At 41.1% G+C, this 20714-nt stretch overlaps 2 protein-coding genes across 5 annotated transcripts in view; one reads left to right on the top strand and one right to left on the bottom strand.

Moving 5' to 3' along the window:
* Positions 1-7319, top strand: part of ppp2r3b (protein phosphatase 2, regulatory subunit B'', beta) — a 160995-nt gene extending 153676 nt beyond the window's left edge. For all 3 annotated transcript variants that reach the window (XM_048533211.2, XM_048533210.2, XM_048533212.2), the window contains 2 exons: positions 4809-4867; positions 6108-7319. In XM_048533211.2, the coding sequence (XP_048389168.1) occupies positions 4809-4833 (25 nt within the window). In that variant the 3' untranslated portion in view covers positions 4834-4867; positions 6108-7319. The remainder of the gene's footprint in view (positions 1-4808; positions 4868-6107) is intronic.
* Positions 1-20714, bottom strand: part of si:ch211-269e2.1 (cohesin subunit SA-2) — a 153469-nt gene that overhangs the window by 8140 nt on the left and 124615 nt on the right. Inside the window, exons 32-33 of one of the 2 annotated variants that reach the window (XM_059646790.1) lie at positions 19595-19722; positions 8194-15406 (exon numbers count right to left, since the gene is read on the bottom strand). In XM_059646790.1, coding sequence (XP_059502773.1) covers positions 19605-19722 — 118 coding nt within the window. In that variant the 3' untranslated portion in view covers positions 8194-15406; positions 19595-19604. Of the gene's footprint in view, positions 1-8193; positions 15407-19594; positions 19723-20714 lie in introns of those variants that run through there. The other variant, XM_059646791.1, reaches the window with a different exon arrangement.

Raw genomic sequence — 20714 nt, 5'->3', positions numbered from 1 at the left:
CGTTATAGACAATGAGAGTAGAAATGTAGGATTCCATAAGAACATAGACAAGTTGATGGTATTGCAGAAAGGTGGCGGATGAGGTTTAATGTGGAGAAATGAGGTGATTTTGGTAGCAAGAAAATTGACAGACATTGAAAATTGCACCCATACTTTGTAATGGAGTGCAGAAACAGAGATCTTATAATAAATGTTGATAAGACAGCTGAGGAGAGCCATTAATAATGCATACAATATCAAAGAACAAAGAAAATTACAGCATAGGAACAGGCCCTTCGGCCCCCCAAGCCTGCGCCGATTGAGATCCTCTGTCTAAAAAATACGTACGAAGATCTAATATACATAAGCATAATAAAGTTGTAGTAATGGGGGATTTTAATTTTCCAAATATTGACTGGGTCTGCCATTGTGTTAAAGGTTTGGATGGTGAAGAATTTGTCAAATGTGCCCAAGCAAATTTTCTTTTATCAATATACGGATGCTTCTACAAGAAAAGGAGTAAAACTAGACCACCTTTTGGACAATAAGGCGGGTGTCCAGAGTAAAAGTGGGAGAACATGCCGTGTCTAGCGATCATAATCATTTTGAAGCTAATAGGATTATTGGAAAGGTTAAGCTTTCTGTAAAGGTTAAAGATTTTAATTGGAGTAGGGAAAATTTCAATGATGAGATAAGAACTTTCAAAATTTGATTGGAGTAGACTGGAGGTAAAAGGATATCTGTCAGATGGGAGGCATTCAAGAGCATGATTACGAGGTCAGAGGCATTTTGTTCATGTTGAAGTGAAGGGTAAGGCTGGTAAGATTAAGGAATAATGGAAGAATAAAGATATTGAGGTTCGAGTCAAGAATAAGAGAATTTTTAGATATAGACAACTTGGTTCAATTGAGTCCTTTAATCAATATAAGGGGCGTTGAGGCATTCTTAAGAGAAATCAGTAAGGCAAAGAGGGGAAATGTGACAATTGGCAGAAAAGGTTAAGGATAATCCAAAGAGATTCTAAAAAGACATTAACAATGAGGGTTGGACCCCATAAAGATCAAGGAGGTCATCTTTATGTTGAACCCTAAGAGGTGGGAAAGATACTGAATGAATATTTTGTCGACTTTTACTATGGTAAAAGAAATGGAGTGCAGAGAATGCAGAGAAATATATTTTGATGTTTTAAAAACACCTCATATTATGGAAGAGGAAGTTCAGGAGGTCTTGGAGAATACTAAGGTGGATGAATCTCCATGGCCTGATCTAATGTATCCCAGAATGTTGTGGCATGTGAGGGAGGAAATTGAGACCCCTTGTGGAAATACTTGCATCATCTATAACTGCTGGTGAGGTGCCTGATGACTGGAGGGTAGATAGTGTTGTACCCTTTTAAGAAAGGTTGTAAGGAGAAACGGTAAATTTATAAACCTGCGAGTCTGACTTTGGTTTTGGGTAAATTGTTGGAGGTGATTGTAAAAGATAGGATTTATGGGTATTTAGAGAGGCACAAATTGAATAGGGATAGTTAGCATGGTTTTGTGCGAGGAAAATGTGTCTCTCAAACTTGATCGAGATTTTTTGAGGAAGTTACCAAAAACGGTGGTTGATGGCAGGGCAGTAGATACTGTTTACTTGGATTTTAGTAAAACCTTTTGACAAGGCTCTGCATGGTAGACTAATTAGTAAAGATGGGTTACATGGAGTTCAGGGTGAGCTTGCCAATTGGATGCATAATTGGCTTAAAGGCAGGAGACAGTAATGGTGGAGGGTTGCTTTTCAGACCAAAGGCCTGTGATCAGTATTCCACAGGGATCAGTTCAAGGTCCTCTTTTGTTAGTCAATTATATAAATTATTTGGAAGAGAATATAGAAGGCATGGTCAGTAAGTTTGCAGATGACACCAAAATTGGTGGCATTGTAGACTATGAAGGTGGTTTCCTAAGATAACACAGGGATCTTGATCAAACGGGTCAATGGCTGACAAATGGTAGATGGAGTTCAGTCTGGATAAATTCAGGGTATTGCATTTTATACAAGTAATGGTAAGGCCTAGGGTGGTGTTGTAGAACAGAAGGAACTGGGGTGCAGCTACATAATTCTTTGAAGTTTGCATCATGTACTGGATGGTTAAAAAGGTGTTTGGCACGGTTGCCTTCATTGCTCAGTCCATTGAGTGTAGGAGTTAGGACATTAGTGAGGCCTCTTCTAGAATATATCGTCCAGTTCCGGTCCCCCAGTTATAGGAAAGATATTATCAATCAAGCTGGAAAGAGTTCAGAAGAGGCTACCAGGATGTTGCCAGGTATGGAAAGGTTTGAGTTATAAGGAAATGTTGGATAGGCTGGGATTTGTTTCACTGGAGCATGGGAGGTTGAGAGGTGATGTTGTAGAAATTTAGATAGAGTTGATAGTCGTTTTTTCCCTCAGATGGGGGATTTCAAGATTAGGGGGCACTCTTTTAGACCATAAGACCATAAGACATAGGAGTGGAAGTAAGGCCATTTGGCCCATAAGTCCACTCCGCCATTTAAATCATGGCTGATGGGCATTTCAACTCCACTTCCCTGCACTCTCCCCATAGCCCTTGATTCCTTGTGAGATCAAGAATTTGTCGAGCTCTGCCTTTAGGCATCCAACATCCCGGCCTCCACTGCACTCTGAGGCAATGAATTCCACAAGCCCACCACTCTCTGGCTGAAGAAATGTCATCTCATTTCAGTTTTAAATTTACCCCCTCTAATTTTAAGGCTGTGCCCACGGGTCTTAGTCTCCCCGCCTAACGGAAACAACTTCCTAGCATCCACCCCTTCTAAACCATACATTATCTTGTAAGTTTCTATTAGATCTCCTCTCAACCTTCTAAACTCTAATGAACACAATCCCAGGATCCTTAGCCGTTCATCATACGTTAAACCTACCATTCCAGGGATCATCCGTGTGAATCTCCGCTGGACACGCTCCAGGGTTAGTATGTCCTTCCTGAAGTGTGGGGCCCAAAATTGGGCACAGTATTCTAAATGGGGACTAACTAGAGCCTTATAAAGCCTCAGAAGCACATCACTGCTTTTATATTCCAATCCTCTTGAGATAAACAACAACATTACATTCGCTTTCTTAATCACAGACTCTACCTGCAAGTTAACCTTTAGAGAATCCTGGACCAACACTCCTCGATCCCTTTGCACTTCTGATTTGTGAATTTTCTCACTATTTAGAAAATAGTCCATGCCTGTATTCTTTTTTCCAAAGTGTAAAACCTCACATTTACTCACATTGAATTTCATCAGCCATTTCCTGGACCACTCCCCTAAACTGTCTAAATCTTTCTACAGCTTCCCCACCACCTCAGTACTACCTGCCTGTCCACCTATCTTCGTATCATCGGCAAACTTCGCCAGAATGCCCCCAGTCCCTTCATCCAGATCATTACTATAAAAGGTGAACAGCTGCGGCCCCAACACCGAACCCTGCCGGACACCACTCGTCACCGGTTGCCATTCCAAAAAAGACCCTTTTATCCCAACTCTCTGCCTTCTGTCAGACAGCCAATCCTCAATCCAAGCCAGTAGCTCACCTCGAACACCATGGGCCATCACCTTGCTCAGCAGCCTCCCGTGAAGCACTATATCAAGGCCTTTTGGAAGTCTAGATAGATAACATCTACTGGGTTTCCCCGGTCTAACATACTTGTTACATCTTCAAAGAATTCTAATAGGTTTGTCAGGCACGACCTCCCCTTACCATGCTGACTTGTTTTAATCTGACCATGCACTTCCAGGAATTTAGAAATCTCATCCTTGACAATGGATTCTAGAATTTTACCAACTACCGAGGTTAGGCTAATCGGCCTATAAATTTCCACCTTTTGCCTTGATCCTTCCTTAAACAAGGGAGTTACAACAGCAATTTTCCAATCATCTGGGACTTTCCCTGACTCCAGTGACTTTTGAAAGATCACAACCAAAGCCTCCGCTATTTTGTCAGCCACCTCCCTCAGAACTCTAGGATGTAGCCCATCGGGTCCAGGAGATTTATCAATTTTTAGACCCTCTAGCTTTTCTAGCACTTTCTCTTTTGTAATGTCTACCATACTCAACTCTGCCCCCTGGCTCTCCCTAATTGTTGGCACACTACTCATGTCTTCCACTGTGAAGACTGACACAAAGTACTTAAGTTCTTCAGCTATTTCCTTATCTCCCATCACTAGCCTTCCAGCATCAATTTAAGATGAGAGGAGAGAGATCTTTTTTAAAAAAAAGACTTGAGAGGCAATTTTTTTGCAGAGGTGGTTCGCGTGTGGAATGAACTTCCTGATGAAGTGGTGGATGTGGGTGCAATTTCAATGTTTAAAAAATGTTTGGATGGACATATGAATAGGAAAGGTTTGGCAGGATATGGGCCAGGAGCAGGCAGGTTGGACTAGTTTAGTTTGGGATTATGTTCAGCATGGATTGGTTGGACAAAAGGGTCTGTTTCCATGCTTTGTGACCCAATGGAGAGCTATCACTGACACAATGAATCAAATGGCCTCACTCTTGTCATTAGAATTCTGTGATATGAGTATTTTCAATGTTTGTTTTCACACAATTTTGTCTGAGTACTCACTTATAAGGAATTCTCAGCATATGCTGTCCATAGTACGAAGTGTAGTGTTTTTAATGCTTAGTCTGGAATTGTGTTGAAGTAAACCGTATCAGTCTCAGATGATCAATGAGTGACAAAACCTCAAGATTCATTGTTATGGAGGTAATTGTAATGTTACTAAAAGATGGAACCTTTTTCTTTCCAACAAAATAGTGGCTGAAGTTATTGTTTGTTGTTTGTAGGGACTCTGAGCTGTCTGACTACTAAAAAATACATCTTTAAAAAACAAAGAAATTTTAAGGTAAGATGGTCGTAACCTTTTAAAGTCATCTTGTAAATAAGATTTTGGTTGTGTTATGCTTTGCTGATTTATTGAAAATAGAGCAGTGTTCTACTGATTTTTTTTTTTAAAAATTCTTCACAAAGTAAGTTATCTTTTATGGATACTTACAATCTTTTAGGTAAAATAGACTTAGTACAGAATGCATGTGCCACCAGTCCAAAAAAATGAATGTGCACATATGTTTTCATCGGTTGACTGGGTGGCTCACTTAGTTGCGTCAATTACACCTCCAAATGGAGAATTGGTACGGCTGTCAAAAGATGTGACTTGTATCTATGTAACTATGTACACCTTTCCTAATCTTCAAAGAACTGCAGTCTGTCTGAACTTAAAGTGGGAAGGTCTAATACTTCTTTAACCATTTAATTTAAAAAAAACTCTTGCATTGTGCTCTGATACATTTCAAGTAAGAAATAGTTCACGATGCGCCAGATAATTAACTTGCAGTTCACTCTGCTTTGCTTTCAGTGAGAGTCCTATGTTGTTTACTACATTGCACCCACTGATCTTGTGTGATTTCCCAATCTTTTATTTTCTCTGTACATTCCAAAGAGCTATAACTTGCAGGTGTTGTTTGTTTGGCTTACAGGCATCTCCTTTTATTTGAGTAATTAGCAGAATTATTCACTGGATTTTAAAATGAGGGGTATTTCACAAAAATCTACAAACCTAACTGGACTAGACATGATAAATGCAGGAAGGACATTCTAAATGAACAGAGACTGCAGAACCAGGGATCATAGTCTAAGAATACAGAGTAGGCCATTTAGGACTGAAATGAGAAATATCTTCACCTAGAGAGTGGTGACCCTGTGGAATTCTCTGCCAGAGAAAGCATTAAAAGCCTAAACATTAAATGTTTTCAAGAAGAAGTTAGATAAAGTTCTTGGGGCTAAAGGGATCAAAGGATATGGGGTAGGAAGAGTGCAAATAGTATTGATTTTGGATGATCAGACCATATTGAATGGCAGAGCAGCCTTGAAGGGCCAAAGGTGTGTTTCCTCTTTCTTGTGTTTCTGATGTTAAATTAAGAATAGCACATTTATTGGTATAACAGTCGTACCAAGAACTATTTTAACGGTGTAAGAATCTAGAAGATGCCTACTGCAAGTACCTAATATCCCACAGTCTTAATGTTTGTGGTTGATTAATACAAGACAAACAACATTTTACACCTTTAATTTCTATTTTACTTTAGATCTTTGTGAAATGTGATCAGCAACTAAGAAAAATGTTGGGAAACCGAAAGGAGAAGACTTTGAAGTGTCTGTTGATGTGTGTGGAGTCTTTTTTTTAATTGAAAAATGATATTTTGTCAGTATGTCTTCACAGTTGCCATATGTACTTGTCACACTCTGCAGCTGGTCTGCTTTAGAGAATGTTTAAAAACAAGCAACATACTTTAAAGGAAAATTTAGAATTGTGCAGCTCCATGCCCCCCCTCTCCCTGGTTGCCTGCAATCGGTTAAAACTTATTTAAAGAATTTTTGACACATACATATTTAAGAATTATTTTTAGTGTTGGAGAAGTCAAATTCTTCATTTATCCCAGTGTAAGTTTGAAGACCTTTGGCAAGAACAGATATTTATAAAGGCATATTTGATTAGTATTTGAAAGATAGCAGGGTAACACAACTCTCGCTTAACTTTCTCCAGAAGTGCAGAGTGTATCCACTGTGCAGGTGAACATAAATAACTTGATTAACTCTGGAGAAAGCACAATGTCCAGGCAAGTTTCCTCTGGTTTGAAACCATGTACATTTTCTTTTTTAAAAAAAAAAGGAAGTGTTCTGTACTCCAGACACACTCTGTAGTTGCAGCCCTCTGACTGGACATTAGTGTTTAAAAATGGTAATAGAAAGTAAAGTGCTGCATGAAACTGTTGCTTGCTATGTGGTGCACAGATGTATGGCAGGTGGATTATTAAAGAGCACAGATTTTTGCCTATTTTTTTGACCAAGTTACCTTTGCATGCTGCATTCAAGCAGCTGAAAACTTCCTTTGTTCTGAAGAAATGCGGAAATCTGGACCGCTTAAAAGCTTATGACATGGTAACCGCAGACACCTCTGCTGTCTAATTTATCATATTCATGTTTGAATCAATTGTCACTACATTCCAGTTTACAGAAATAAATCACTCTTGACATACAAACACGGTTTAAACGTTTCCATCCCACAGTTGCCCAGTGATGACTCTGCACTGTCCTTAAGAATTAAATGTGCCTTCATTTTTAACGGGTAAGATTTTTACACATATAATATTTGATAAATGAAATTTTGCTATAGCAAACTTGTATGTTATGAGGCTATGTTGTACATATTTGATATGTTTGTGTATAATTTTTTGATTTGTAGAGTCTTGCGGTGTATATTTGTGTTGTAGTACTAAAGCATACTTTTCAGTGTTGAGATCATGTTCTTATACAGGTTTTTGAAATAAAGTATTTAAACCTATTTTCTCTCGATGATTGAATTATGTATCATCAGCAATCTGTGTTAATAATGCAAATCCAGAAAATAGTAATATGATGTTCTCCCATTAGTGAAATACGCATTAGATGCTCAGATTAAGTGTGTTACATGAAGGCCTTATTAACTTGTCATTGTGCCTTCTGGTCTATGAATGTATTAGTTTACTCCTGATCACTTCTCCATGTAATTTTCCAAGTGCGCATTGCCATATTAATTTAGTTAGCACCACTAATATCAATACATTAGCTTGATGCCTGTGCTTCATTAACTTATTAATTGCAGTAATGGTTTGTCAGCATTCTTTTATTACTTGTGCATTATAATACATTTGTTCATAATCTGTTTTCATTTTGAGATTTCAAGATGTTAATTTAGTTTCCAATATTTTTAAAATTCAAATGCTACATAATTTTATCGCAATGTACAGTCATTGCGTCTTTTGGAAAGATCAAAATAAAACAATTTTTAACATAATACAGGTCATACCTCCCAATGTGCAATCATATGGGAGACCCACAAGGATTTTTTTTTCCCCCCTCTGTGCAGACAAGCCCTGTTTATGAAATCATTTTTGATCTGGCTTCATGACGAATCATCCAGAAATCCAGACTGGAATGCATATAATGCCACAAAAGATGGAGGAATGCACAAGGCTGGATTCAGTAAACCACTTTGAGCATTGTGAAGGAGAATGCATAGATGTAGAGCAGGGTGAAGCAACAATAGATTACAAAGGTAAGCATGAAGATATGTGAGAAGTAATATTGAAAATATCAAGCACATTTATTTTACAAAGATGAACAAATACAACCTTAACAGTCATAGGGAAATTATTTATTGACAGTCGTCATCCTACAATCAACACTTGATTGAGCAAATTAATATCACAACAAAAAAATTAATGCTTGATTTAAAAGTTAACATCTTTCTTGGACTTACTGCTGTGTGAGCCTAATTATTGCCACTGCTTTGAAATCCTGAAAGAGTTGATTTCTGCAGACCCTTTTTTGAACAGAATAGCTGCTTCCATACAGGAAAATTCTGCAGAAGTATATTTTTTAAAAAAACTATCCATCATATTCAAACTGGACCAATGACACCAATGTTAGCTTTGAACTGTCCTCCTCTAGTCTCTGAGCAAGACCTGCAACCTACAGGAATAAAGTTGGTGTGCCTACTTGGTATTAACATAATAGTCTCTTAATTGAAATCTGATCATAAATGCTTTCTTTTTGGTTAAAGGGAAATGGTATTAAAGTCTGTAAATGATAAAAGAACAGATGAGCAATGGGCCTGAATTAGACCAAAGGTTAGCATTGTCATCTGTGGAAAGAAGCAGTGAAAGTCTCAGGAGGATGTGAGATTTTTTTTAAAGCACAATTTAAAGTGGGTTAGTAAACTTGCAGACGACACTAAGGTCGGTGGAGTTGTGGATAGTGACAAAGGATGCTGTAGGTTGCAGAGACATAGATAAGCTGCAGAGCTGGGCTGAGAGGTGGCAAATGGAGTTTAATGCAGACAAGTGTGAGGTGATGCACTTTGGTAGGAGTAACTGGAAGGCAAAGTACTGGGCTAATGGTAAGATTCTTAGCAGTGTAGATGAGCAGTGAGATCTCGGTGTCCATGTACACAGATCCTTGAAAGTTGCCATCCAGGTTGACAGGGCTATTAAGAAGGCATATGGTGTTTTAGCTTTTATTAATAGAGGGATCGAGTTCCAGAACCAAGAGGATATGGCGAAGCTGTACAAAACTCTGATGCGGCCGCACTTGGGAGTATTGCGTACAGTTCTGGTCACCGCTTTATAAGAAGGATGTGGAAGCTTTGGAAAGGGTGCAGAGGAGGTTTACTAGGATGTTGCCTGGTATGGAGGGAAGGTCTTATGAGGAAAGGCTGAGGGACTTGAGGCTGTTTTCATTAGAGAGAAGGTTGAGAGATGACTTAACTGAAACATATAAAATAATCAGAGGGTTGGATAGGGAGAGCCTTTTTCCTAGGATGGTGATGGCAAGCACGAGGGGGCATAGCTTTAAATTGAGGGGTGAAAGATATAGGACGGATGTCAGAGGTAGTTACTTTACTCAGAGTGGTAAGGCAATGGAACGCTTTGCCTGCAACGGTAGTAGATTCGCCAACTTTAGGTACATTTAAGTCGTCATTGGACAAACATATGGACGTACATGGAATAGTGTAGGTTAGATGGGCTTGAGATCGGTATGACAGGTCGGCACAACATCGAGGGCCAAAGGGCCTGTACTCTGCTGTAATGTTCTATGTTAAGGTTTCACAGTATGTGGGTTGGCTCAGCACTGTGTATTGGCCTAACTACAGGAGAGAAGAGCTTATGAGAGACCCTGACAATGAAGGCTTTAGTCTTCCAAATGTTGGGTTTGAGGAAGTTGTGACTTGTTTGTAAATCAGTGTTTAACCAGAGGAAGTGGAGGAGTTTGTTTTTTCACCCAGAGAATGGTAGATGGTTGGAACATGTTCTGAGACAGTGATGGAGGCAGATCACTCAACATTTAAGTGGTTTCTGGTGAGTGCTTAAAATGTCAGGGCATTATAGGCTGTGGACCAAGGGCACGTAAATAGGATTGGTGTAATTTGGTGTGTATGTTGGTCAGCATAGAAGTGGAAACAGGTGTCTTAGATTAATCTGTAGTTTTCATTGCAGACAACTCTGCCCTGTGTACAGTTCTTTGAATCTGCTTGACTGGAACTATAAAATGTCCTATTGAGGAGCGAGTACATGTTGGTTTAAAATAACTAGGATGGACTGTTTTCTGAGAGCAAAGAAAGAGAAATCAGTCCTCAGATATTTCTGATTAGGCAGACTTGTAAAATATCCAGGAGTGTGATGAACCCCATGAGAACTTTTTAAATTAGTCTGAGAGCACACCAGATTTATATGGCATCCACCCATGAAACCAAAACTAGCGCGAGTAGCCCCTCCACATCTAGTTTCTACCTCAATCCAGGTCAGGTTATGACTCCAGATTTGTACTTTGCAAAGTTAATTTGATTTAGGAAAAATAAATTACATTTTTACAGAAGAACAAATCCACTAAATATTTTTGGTGTTTGCATTACATAACATTGTATTTCACACACTTATCAAAACATTTGTATTGACTTTTTTTAACTCTTAATCGAGTCAGTGCACTTCTGTTAACTTTGTGGAATCACTACATACCTACCATTGTAAAGCATTTCTGACCTTTTAACAGGACTTTATGGGTATCAGTTTGACTATATAAAAAGTGAAATATAGATAATGTCCACAGATTGGGCTTGTGCAAGGCCAGGAGCAATCGTTACAATCTAACTGAATGGACCCAAAATTTTCATTTGATCGAATATGCATTCCCCTTGATCACTTTTTTTAATCAGTTTGGATCTCTCTTGGATTTGTTGACAATGCTTCACAGTTTCTCCCAAATAGTCACTGTCCCATTATTATTGTAAACTTAGTTTAGTCTAAACTTTTCATTCTGTCTCCTCTCTTGAGATTAAGCCCACATTGAATTTGTTAATCTTTCAAGCCCATCTTCTATTTTGAAGCAAAGTTTGAGGAAGACTTCATTTTGCCTCTGTCCACACAAATTAATTTTGATCCTGCTTCTATATTGTTATTCTCTAAATCTACAGATCCAGAGCGATGATATTTTATCAGGATTGATGCTGTTGTCTGTGCATCCTCACAGATCTGTGTTGTATGTAAATAATGTGTCAAAATCTGCCCACTTTCCACCTCCCAGTCACCCCACAGTTTCCAATAATGAGGCCAGCAATTGTGCTGTTAATGAGGAGGCAGGGGAGATGTTTAATGCGCTGCTTGAGGCAGTGGTGTGGCTATTTTATTCTAATTTACGGGGGACAATAGCCTCAGGCCCGTGTCAGACGTAACACCTATCTAAGCTGAATATAGCAAAAGCTTACTTCGTTCTAAACAAAAGAGAATGCAGTTCCTAACGTCTGAGCTGAAATTATATTTCTTAAATATTGGTCTGGTAATTCAAGTGAGGATTTCGATCATTTTACCCTGCTGCATTTGGGTATTTGGGTATGTTCCAAAATGGAATTTCGCATGCTGTAACCAAAAGCTATTTGAGGGCTCCAGACATCTGATGGGCTTAATTTACAGCAATGGGGTGGTGACTATTTGTGCACACTCTCATTTCAGAAAGCATCTCCAAAATGCTTTGTTTAAAATATTTTGACTTGAAAGTGGTTGGTTCCAGTGTCTACCTGGCCTACATCTTTAAAGTTTCCTATTCCAGTTCCGCACTGAAGCATTTTGCATTATGGCTGATGAATTTTAAAACGGCAGCCACTTTTCCCTATGATAAACAAGGGTATGAATTACAAACTAATTTGACTCTAATAATGCATCCGAACAACGAAGAGAGACTTGCACTTTGTGGTCTGGTCGTGACTTCATGTGATGTTCAACAGTAGATGGTTAGTGATTCATTCACTAACAGCATAAGAGGGGAATACAGGGTGATCAGTAAGAGACTAGGTCAACTGATTGCTGTGATCTTAGTTGACCTGAGTGTGCAGGGAGATGATTGTCAATATTGTGAACTACTAGAATGAATCTCATCTGATTGATTACTACATCACGATATCCTGCTATTGAAACAGGATATCCATGGTAATGGGGAAAAATCAGGGATTTTGCATGGAAGATATGATGGGGATTTTACATAAAACAGGTTGTCACTTCTAGAACTGCTTTCCCAACTTCAGTTGCACATGTTAGTGAGGAGGACTTTGTACTGTCAACTGGGCTAATTGCTGTCATAAACTACTTAGGTTGCTGCTGATAGATCAATGTGATTATCATCCCGTAGAACTTCATAATTGTTTCAATGGTTTGGTGGCACAGATTTTGTCAGCTTTCACTCTTCAGGACACGTTGCAAGGAAGTGATCATTCAACCCAGAGGGTCTCCTCCAATCCTGCAGAAAATATCCCATCCAAACCCAGCCCACCACCCCATCCCTATAACCCTGCAATATCTTGGCTACTCCACCGAGCCTGCACATCTCTGGACTGTAGGAGGAAACCACAGCATCAGAAGAAACCCACACAGACACGGAATGTCACCCAAGGCTGCTAGCTAAGCACTGAGCCACCTCTCCACCCTCCTAGGGTACATTGCACTCTGTCAATCCATTATCTTTCCAAGTTTTTCCTTTTTGTGCGATTTCTCATCTCTGCTTTTTGCTCTTTACGGCTTCATTTTCTTTGTAGCAATCTTCCTATTGTCCCACTTTAGTTTGACCACCTTCCTTTCTCTCTCAGCTCATACTAACTGTCTATTTCTCCTTTTCCAGTGTTTCTCAAGCTTTGTCAATGCCAAGATCCCATCTTGAAAATTAAAAATCCCCATAAACCTCGTGAGAACTCTGAGCAGGACAGGAAGACATGCAAAAGCGAGGGGGGCTGATCCTGTGCCTGTGATGACATTGCTGTTAGTAGGGAAACGTAACTACTATCAGAGCTCCATGTGGCCCTTGTGCCTCCCTGAAAGTTTCAGCTCACAATCCCCTTGTGGTACCGACCCCAAGTTTAGGGGAAACCTGTTTTCCACAGACCGAGAGATTCTGAAGAATTAGGGGACAGGGCATTAGCAAATCCCAGGTTTGAAACAATGGTGACAGGGCAGCCTTTGTATTTTACAGGTATTTTTAACCATGTTACTGATTCTGAGGGAAAGGATTTACATGTCCTTGAAAAGTAAAGGACTGATTAGGAATAGTCAACATAGCTTCGTGCGTGGGAAATCGCGTCTCACTAACTTGATTGAAATTTTTGAAGTGACAAAGAGGATTGAAGACAGAACTGTCTATATGGACAGCAGTAAGGGGCATAGCAAGGTTCTGCATGGTAGACTGGTTTCCAAGGTTAGATCACATGGAATACAGGGAGAACTAGCCATTTGGATACAGAACTGTCTCGAAGGTGGAAGACAAAGGGTGGTGGTGGAAGGTTACTTTTCAGACTGCAGGCCTGTAACCAGCATTATGCCACAAGGATCAGTGCTTAGGTCTGCTACTTTTTGCCATTCAAATAAATGATTTGGATGTGAATATTTGAAGGAATGATTAGTAAGTTTGCAGGTGACACCAAAGTTGGTGGTGTTGAGGGTTACCTCCGAGTATAATGGGATCTTGATCGGATGGGTAGTTGGGTCAAGAAGTGGCAGATGGAACTTAATTTAGGTAAATGTGAGGTGCTGCATTTTGGTTGGGCACATCAGGGCAGGACATATACACTTAATGGTAAGGTCCTTGGGAGTATTGCCAAACAAAAAGATCTTGGGGTACAGGTTTATATTGCCTTGACAGCAGAGTCACAGGTAGAGATAATGAAGAGGGTATTTAGTAAACTTGCCATTATTGGTCAGTGCATGAATATAGGAGGTGAGAGGTCATGTTGTGGCTATACAGGACATTGGCTAGGCCACTTTTCGAATACTGCATTCAGTTCTGGTCTCCCTGCATTAGGGAAGATGCTATGAAACTTGAAAGGGTTCAGAAAAGATTTACAAGGATGTGTGTTGGCAGGATTAGTGTTTGAGCTACAGGGAGAGGCTGAATAGGCTGGAGCTGTTTTCCCTGGAATGTCGGAGGCTGAGCGGTAATCTTTATAGAGGCTTATAAAATTGTGAGGGGTCATGGATACGGTGCGTGGTCAGGTCTTTTCCCCAGGGTAAGGGAGCCCAAAAATCAGACAGCACAGCTTTAAGGTGAGAGGGGAACTATTTAATAGGGACTTAAGGGGCACCTTTTTCACAGGGTGGTATGTGTACGGTAAGAGCTGCCAGATTAAGTGGTGAAGGTGGGTACAACTACAACATTTAAAAGGCAGCTGGATGGGTATATGAAGAGGAAGGGTTTCAAGGGAAATGTCAGAATGCTGGTAAAGGGGACTGGATTAATTTTGAATATTCTATCAGCATGGATGAGTTGAACCAAATGGCCTCTTTCTGTGCTGTACATCTCTATGACCCAATGACACTCCACATCTCTGGAGCAGGTGGGATTTGAGTCCGGGCCTCCAGGCTCAGATATTGGAACATGACACTACGCCATGTATTTTCTAATCAGTGTGTAATATTCATCGAGTTGATTGATAAATCCTGGAGCACATACTAACATGTTTCATTATAGTTGCCCTACTAGACTTGTGTTAAAAATATATAGCTCATAGAAATCAGGCAGTTGTAATTTTAATATCATCTGCCAGCATTTGGAGTGAGTTTGATCACATTTTCCCCCACAGCTTGAGTTTGTGATTTGTAAACTCTTAATAAAATACTTAACTAGGCTTCAACATTTCAGTGAATTGCAAACGATAGTTCCCTTTTTCACTACCCTCAAATGTTAGGAAATATGACTTTTTGAGTTTGGTCCTCCATTTCTTGACTCAAGTCACCATTGTTCATACATAATACTGGAGAATGAGTAATGAGTGCTGGCTGTTGCTTACACGCTGTTGTGATCCAGTAACTCAGAACAGACCAGGGATCAATCCCAAAACTAGCCTGGTCTGGATAATTCAATAGTCTGCTACACATTGTATGTATCCAGTAGGAAAATGAGGATGTTCTATTCAGAGAGTGGATCATTGATCTGAAGACTTAACTCTTTCTCTCTCTTCGCAGATGTTGTCTGACCTGTTGAATATTCCCAGCATTTTCTCTTCTTGTTATGTAATGCATCAAGATATTTGTCAAACTTGTTCTTGAGGGGGGGGAAAATACTCCTTGTTCCACAAGCTGCAGAAAATTAAGTCCTCAAAAAAAAATTAGCATTGGCCAGGAAGGGTGTGTTCTTCATACTTTTCAGCTGGCACTGAGTAGTAAGCTTCTTTTGTTTTCTTCCTGGATACTGGCTTGTATTGTTTTTATTTTATGTTCTTGGAACGGCTTACAAAATACTCTGAAATCTTGTGATGAGAAGGATCTGTGCAGAAAGTCTCCCAATGCCTTGAAATAATTCATGTGATTGGATCCTAAGGAAGTAACAATAGCACAAAAATCTATTACTGACATTTAAGTGATGTTAAAGTATACTTGATATTTACAACACAGCCCTGTGGAACTAAGCACTCTCACTATCACGGTTGTTTCCTTCAGCTCTCAGCATACTTTCTTCAATTCAGGTCTCTTAAGCAAACCCTGTTTTAATCATTCCATCACTTCAGCCATACCTTCAGTTGCCTAAGCCTCAAACTCTGAATTCTCTGTCTCTACCTGTTTTTTACGACTCCTCTTGAAATTTACTTCTTTGACCAAGCATTTCAGTGTGATTTGGACAAGTTGAGTGGTCGAGCAAATGTATGGTAGGTGAAGTATAACGTGGATTTAAAAATGGAAAAAAACAGCAAGGTAGATTACTATCTGAATGAGGGTAGTTTGGGAGGTGCAATGAGACCTCAGTACATCAGTCACTAAAAGTAAGCATTGTGGGGTGCAGCAGGCAGTGAAGGAAGCAGATCCTACATCGGCAAGAAGATTCAACTGCTGGAGCAGGGATATTTTGCTGCAGTTGTGCAGAGCCTTGATGAGAACACACCTGGAGAAATGTGTGCAGTTTTGGTCTCTTTATCTGAGGAAAGATGCTCTGGCTATGGAGGGAGTGGAATGAAGCTTTGCCAGACTGATTCTTGAGTTGGTAAGCCTGACATATGAAGAGACAGTGGGTCAGTTAGGACTATATTCACTTGAGGTTACAAAAATAAGGAGGCATCTCATAGAAATCTATAAAAATCAAACAGGACCAAGCAGGGTTAACACAGGAAGGATGTTCCGATGACCAGGGAGTCTAGAACTGGGGGGGTCACAGACTAAGGATACAGAGTAGACCATTTAGGACTGAGATGTGGAGAAATTTATTGACCAAGAGAGTGGTGAGCCTGTGGAATTTTCTGCTGCAGAAAGTGCTTGAAGGCAAAGTATTGAATGTTTTCGAGAAAGGGTCAGATGTTGAGGTTGGTTGGCTCACCGAGCTGGTTTGTTGCTCTGCAGACATTTCATTACCGTGCTGGGTAACACCCTCAGTGCAGCCTCTGATGAAGCCTCCGTGTATTTTCCCACCTGGTTTTAAACTCCGGGGTCTGTTGCGATGGATTGCCTCACTTCCAGGTTTCTTGTGTAGTGGAATGTATATGGGATCGAGTTCAATGTGTTTATTAATAGCATGCTTCAACGAGTGCCATGCTTCTAGGAATTCTCGTGCTTGTCGCTGCCTAGTATGTCCCAGGATCTTGGTATTGTCTTGAAATCATGTTTCTTCTTGTCCATGTGGATTGAGATGAGTGAGTATTGGTCGTGTCTTTTTGTAGCCAGTTGGTGTTCATGTATGCTTGTTGTTAGTTTCCTTCCTGTTTGTCCGATGTAGTGTTTCTTGCAGTCTCTGCAGGGGATCTGTCCATGGTGGAGAGTGGGTCTTTAGTTCAGGTGAGCACTTGCTGTAGGGTTGATGTGGGTTTGTGTGCTACTCTGATGCCCAGTGGTTGTAGAAGTCTTATGGTGAGTCCTGACATGTTCCTGATGTAGGGTAGTGTGATGAGTGTTGCGGGGCATGTAGAATCTTTGCTGTTCCTATAGGCATCTCCTGACCCAGTTCTTTGGATATCCATTATCCTTGAACACTTGGAAGGGGTATTCCTCCTCCTCTTGGGATAGTTCCATGTTGCTGCAGTGTGTTGTTGCCCTTTTAAATAGTGTTTGCACATGAACGAAGCTGCAGGCAAACGCTATTTAGAAGGGCAACAACACACTGCAGCAACATGGAACTACGCCAAGGGGAGGAGGAATACCTCTTCAAGTGTTCAAGGATAATGGATATCCAAAGAACTGGGTCAGGCAATGCCTACAGGAAGAGCATCAGAAAGATTCCACACGCCCCCGATATTAGTGGCCAATCTATCCCCGGAAATGGAAAGGAGGAGTCGGAGATAGACCAGCTGAAACTGAGGGCATGGTGAAAACCGGAAGCAAAACCAATTAACTTTTCCAATTCTGGCCGACAGAGGGAAGCAGAACTGACGATACCATATATGTGTTGGAGGAAGAGTTGTGGATGGGGGCTGGAATAGGACTGGAACAAAGAATGTTCCACGTACCCCAGGAAGAGACAGGCATAACTGGGGGTCATGCTGGTACCCATGGTCACCCCTCTGAGCTGAAGTAAATAAGACGAGTTAAAAGAGAAGTTGTTGAGGGTGAGGATGAGCTTAACCAAGCAGAGCAGAGTGGTGGTGGATGGGAACAGTTCAGGCCTTTGCTCCAGGAAGAAGCCTAGAGGCCACAGACCATCCTGGTGGGAGGTGGATGTGTAGAGGGAGCATAACATTGGTCTTGAAACACGCATGGACCTAACCTCATCACTGCTGTTCTTTTCCACCCCGCCCCCCCAATCCATTTTTATGCCTGTTGGAGAATAATTGTTTCTCCTATGATTGTCAACAACTCCATTACTATTGTATACCATTACATTCCACATCAAGCAGAGGTTCACCTGCACATCTGCCAATGTGGTATACTGCATCCACTGTACCCGGTGCGGCTTCCTCTACATTGGGGAAACCAAGCGGAGGCTTGGGGACCGCTCTGCAGAACACCTCCACTCAGTTCGCAAAAAACAACTGCACCTCCCAGTCGCAAACCATTTCCACTCCCCCTCCCATTCTCTTGATGACATGTCCATCATGGGCCTCCTGCACTGCCACAATGATGCCACCCGAAGGTTGCAGGAACAGCAACTCATATTCCGCCTGGGAACCCTGCAGCCATATGGTATCAATGTGGACTTCACCAGTTTCAAAATCTCCCCTTCCCCTACTGCATCCCTCAACCAGCCCAGTTCGTCCCCTCCCCCCACTGCACCACACAACCAGCCCAGCTCTTCCCCCCCACCCACTGCATCCCAAAACCAGTCCAACCTGTCACTGCCTCCCTAACCGGCTCTTCCTCTCACCCATCCCTTCCTCCCACCCCTAGCCGCACCCCCCACTACCTACTAACCTCATCCCACCTCCTTGACCTGTCCGTCTTCCCTGGACTGACCTATCCCCTCCCTACCTCCCCACCTACACTCTCTCCACCTATCTTCTTTACTCTCCATCTTCGGTCCGCCTCCCCCTCTCTCCCTATTTATTCCAGTCCCCTCCCCCCATCCCCCTCTCTGATGAAGGGTCTAGGCCCGAAACGTCAGCTTTTGTGCTCCTGAGATGCTGCTTGGCCTGCTGTGTTCATCCAGCCTCACATTTTATTACCATTACCATTACTATTGTATCATGTGACTACAAAATGATAGAAAATGAGTTAGGTGGCTTCGGTCAGTCGCATCTAGCAGTTCCTGTTTTCATGTGACTCTAATTCAGTGTAAGTTAACAATACCAGTCATAGAGACTAGAGCGTGGCTGGTATGAGGAACTCAACAGGACTCCAACTGGTGCAGTCAGGAGTGACCTTTTTGCTTTTTCAAGGGTGGGACAGCAAAAAGTGACCTTTCTTACTCATGTGCTCAAGACTCAAAGTTTGTATTTTAATGCGCCTTTTTGTAACCTCAAGACATGCAAAGGCACTTTTCAAATAAATAACTTTCCAAATGTGCAACAGCCGACATGCTCATAGCAACTGAATAATGAGCAGATCATTTTGTTTAGGTAACAAAGGGGAAATCTTAGCCAGGACACTACGTGCTACGTGATCTTTTACAACCCACCTGGGCAAGCAGACAGTACCTCATCTGAACCCCACCCCACCAAAATTCCCAATGTTAATTTTTGTGTGATCAAAACTTGATGTGCAATAACTCACTTATAACCCATTGTAAATTTCGAGCCCGGTGACAGAAATGACTGGTGAGGACAAATATGCTGCATTACATGGTGATATTTATTGTTCTGAGTTTCATTTCAATCGCTGTCCAAGTCGTCAACTGATTTCAAAATCAGCTCAATCTGTGAACACTCAGCGAATGTAATCAAGCAATTATTTACAGCCTTTACCACAAAAGTCTCACAGATATTGCAATCTCTTTTCGAAAGCAAAAAGTTTGCTGCAATATATATACTCCAATTTTATTGAGAGTAAATATTACTTTTACCTTACAGCATCCACTTTCATTTTTCAATAAGTGTTTGCAAATCGTTTGGTGAAGAAAGATTAGATAAACTTATTCTGGGACTTACCAAGTTTGTCTCAATCATTGTCGATATCCAATATTTCATTCAAGTCATCAAGGTCACCCTCGGCTAATTTTGCAGTAACACCTTCTTCCAGTTCATCTGTGTTCCCCAATGTTGTGGTCCCATACTCACTGAAACAAAACCTCATTGTGTTTTAGCAGACTTGAAATAGGCAGATGAGGAGATTTTGCACTGAGAATAAGTGGGAAGTTGTTAGCGCTTGCTGTGTGACATTCATTCATGGGATGTGTGCATTGCTGGCTGGACCAGCATTTGCTGATCATCCCTAACTGCTCCCTTGATCTGAATGACTGGCTAGAGCCATTTCAGGAGTCAGTTAAGTGTTGCTGTGGGTCTGGAGTCATATGTAGGTCAGAGCAGGTAAGGATGGCAGATTTCTTTCTCTGAAGGACATTTGTGAACCAGATAGGTTTTTTCAGCAATTCATACAGTTGCAATTAGGCCAGATATTTAATGCTTTCAGATTTCACCATCTGCCATGGTGGGATTTAAGCCCATGTCTCCAGCCCAGTGACACTGCCATTGCTCAACCTCGTGCCCATTGCACAATGCTCAGCTCCTTTCCTTGGACGCTGAAGCAGCTTATGTTCACATGCAGCATGACCTGGATATTATCCAGGCTTGGGCTGAAACTAGGTAAGTAAACTTGACACCACACAAGTGCTAGATGACAATTTCACACAAGAGAAAATCTAACCGTTGCCCCTTGACATTCAATGTCATTGCAATCATTGAATCCCTCACTCATTAACATCCTGGGGTTTAAAAGATAAACATAAAGTTGCCATAGTCTTACCAGATGGTACAGCTATTCCCTCATTAGGGAGTGATGACTGATGGTGGTTTAACCTGAGGATCACCACGACTCAGGTGAAGGAGAAGTTGTGAAGGGTAGTCCTCCATGGTAACCTCATGGAGAGGTGAATTGAACGCGTACTGCTAGTATCACTTTGCACTGCTTATCAGCCATCCAACCAACTCAGCACAACCTTCGTTGCCATGAGAGTTGCTGAATGGAGTGCTGAAGGCGAGGGTTGACAATTGAAGGTGTAAATGGTGGGGAGGCAACGGCCTAGTGGTATTACCACTGGACTGTTAATCC

The sequence above is a fragment of the Stegostoma tigrinum genome, chromosome 6 (assembly GCF_030684315.1).
Source record: "Stegostoma tigrinum isolate sSteTig4 chromosome 6, sSteTig4.hap1, whole genome shotgun sequence".
Taxonomy (NCBI): Eukaryota; Metazoa; Chordata; class Chondrichthyes; order Orectolobiformes; family Stegostomatidae; genus Stegostoma; species Stegostoma tigrinum.
This window is presented reverse-complemented; position numbering and strand designations above follow the sequence as displayed.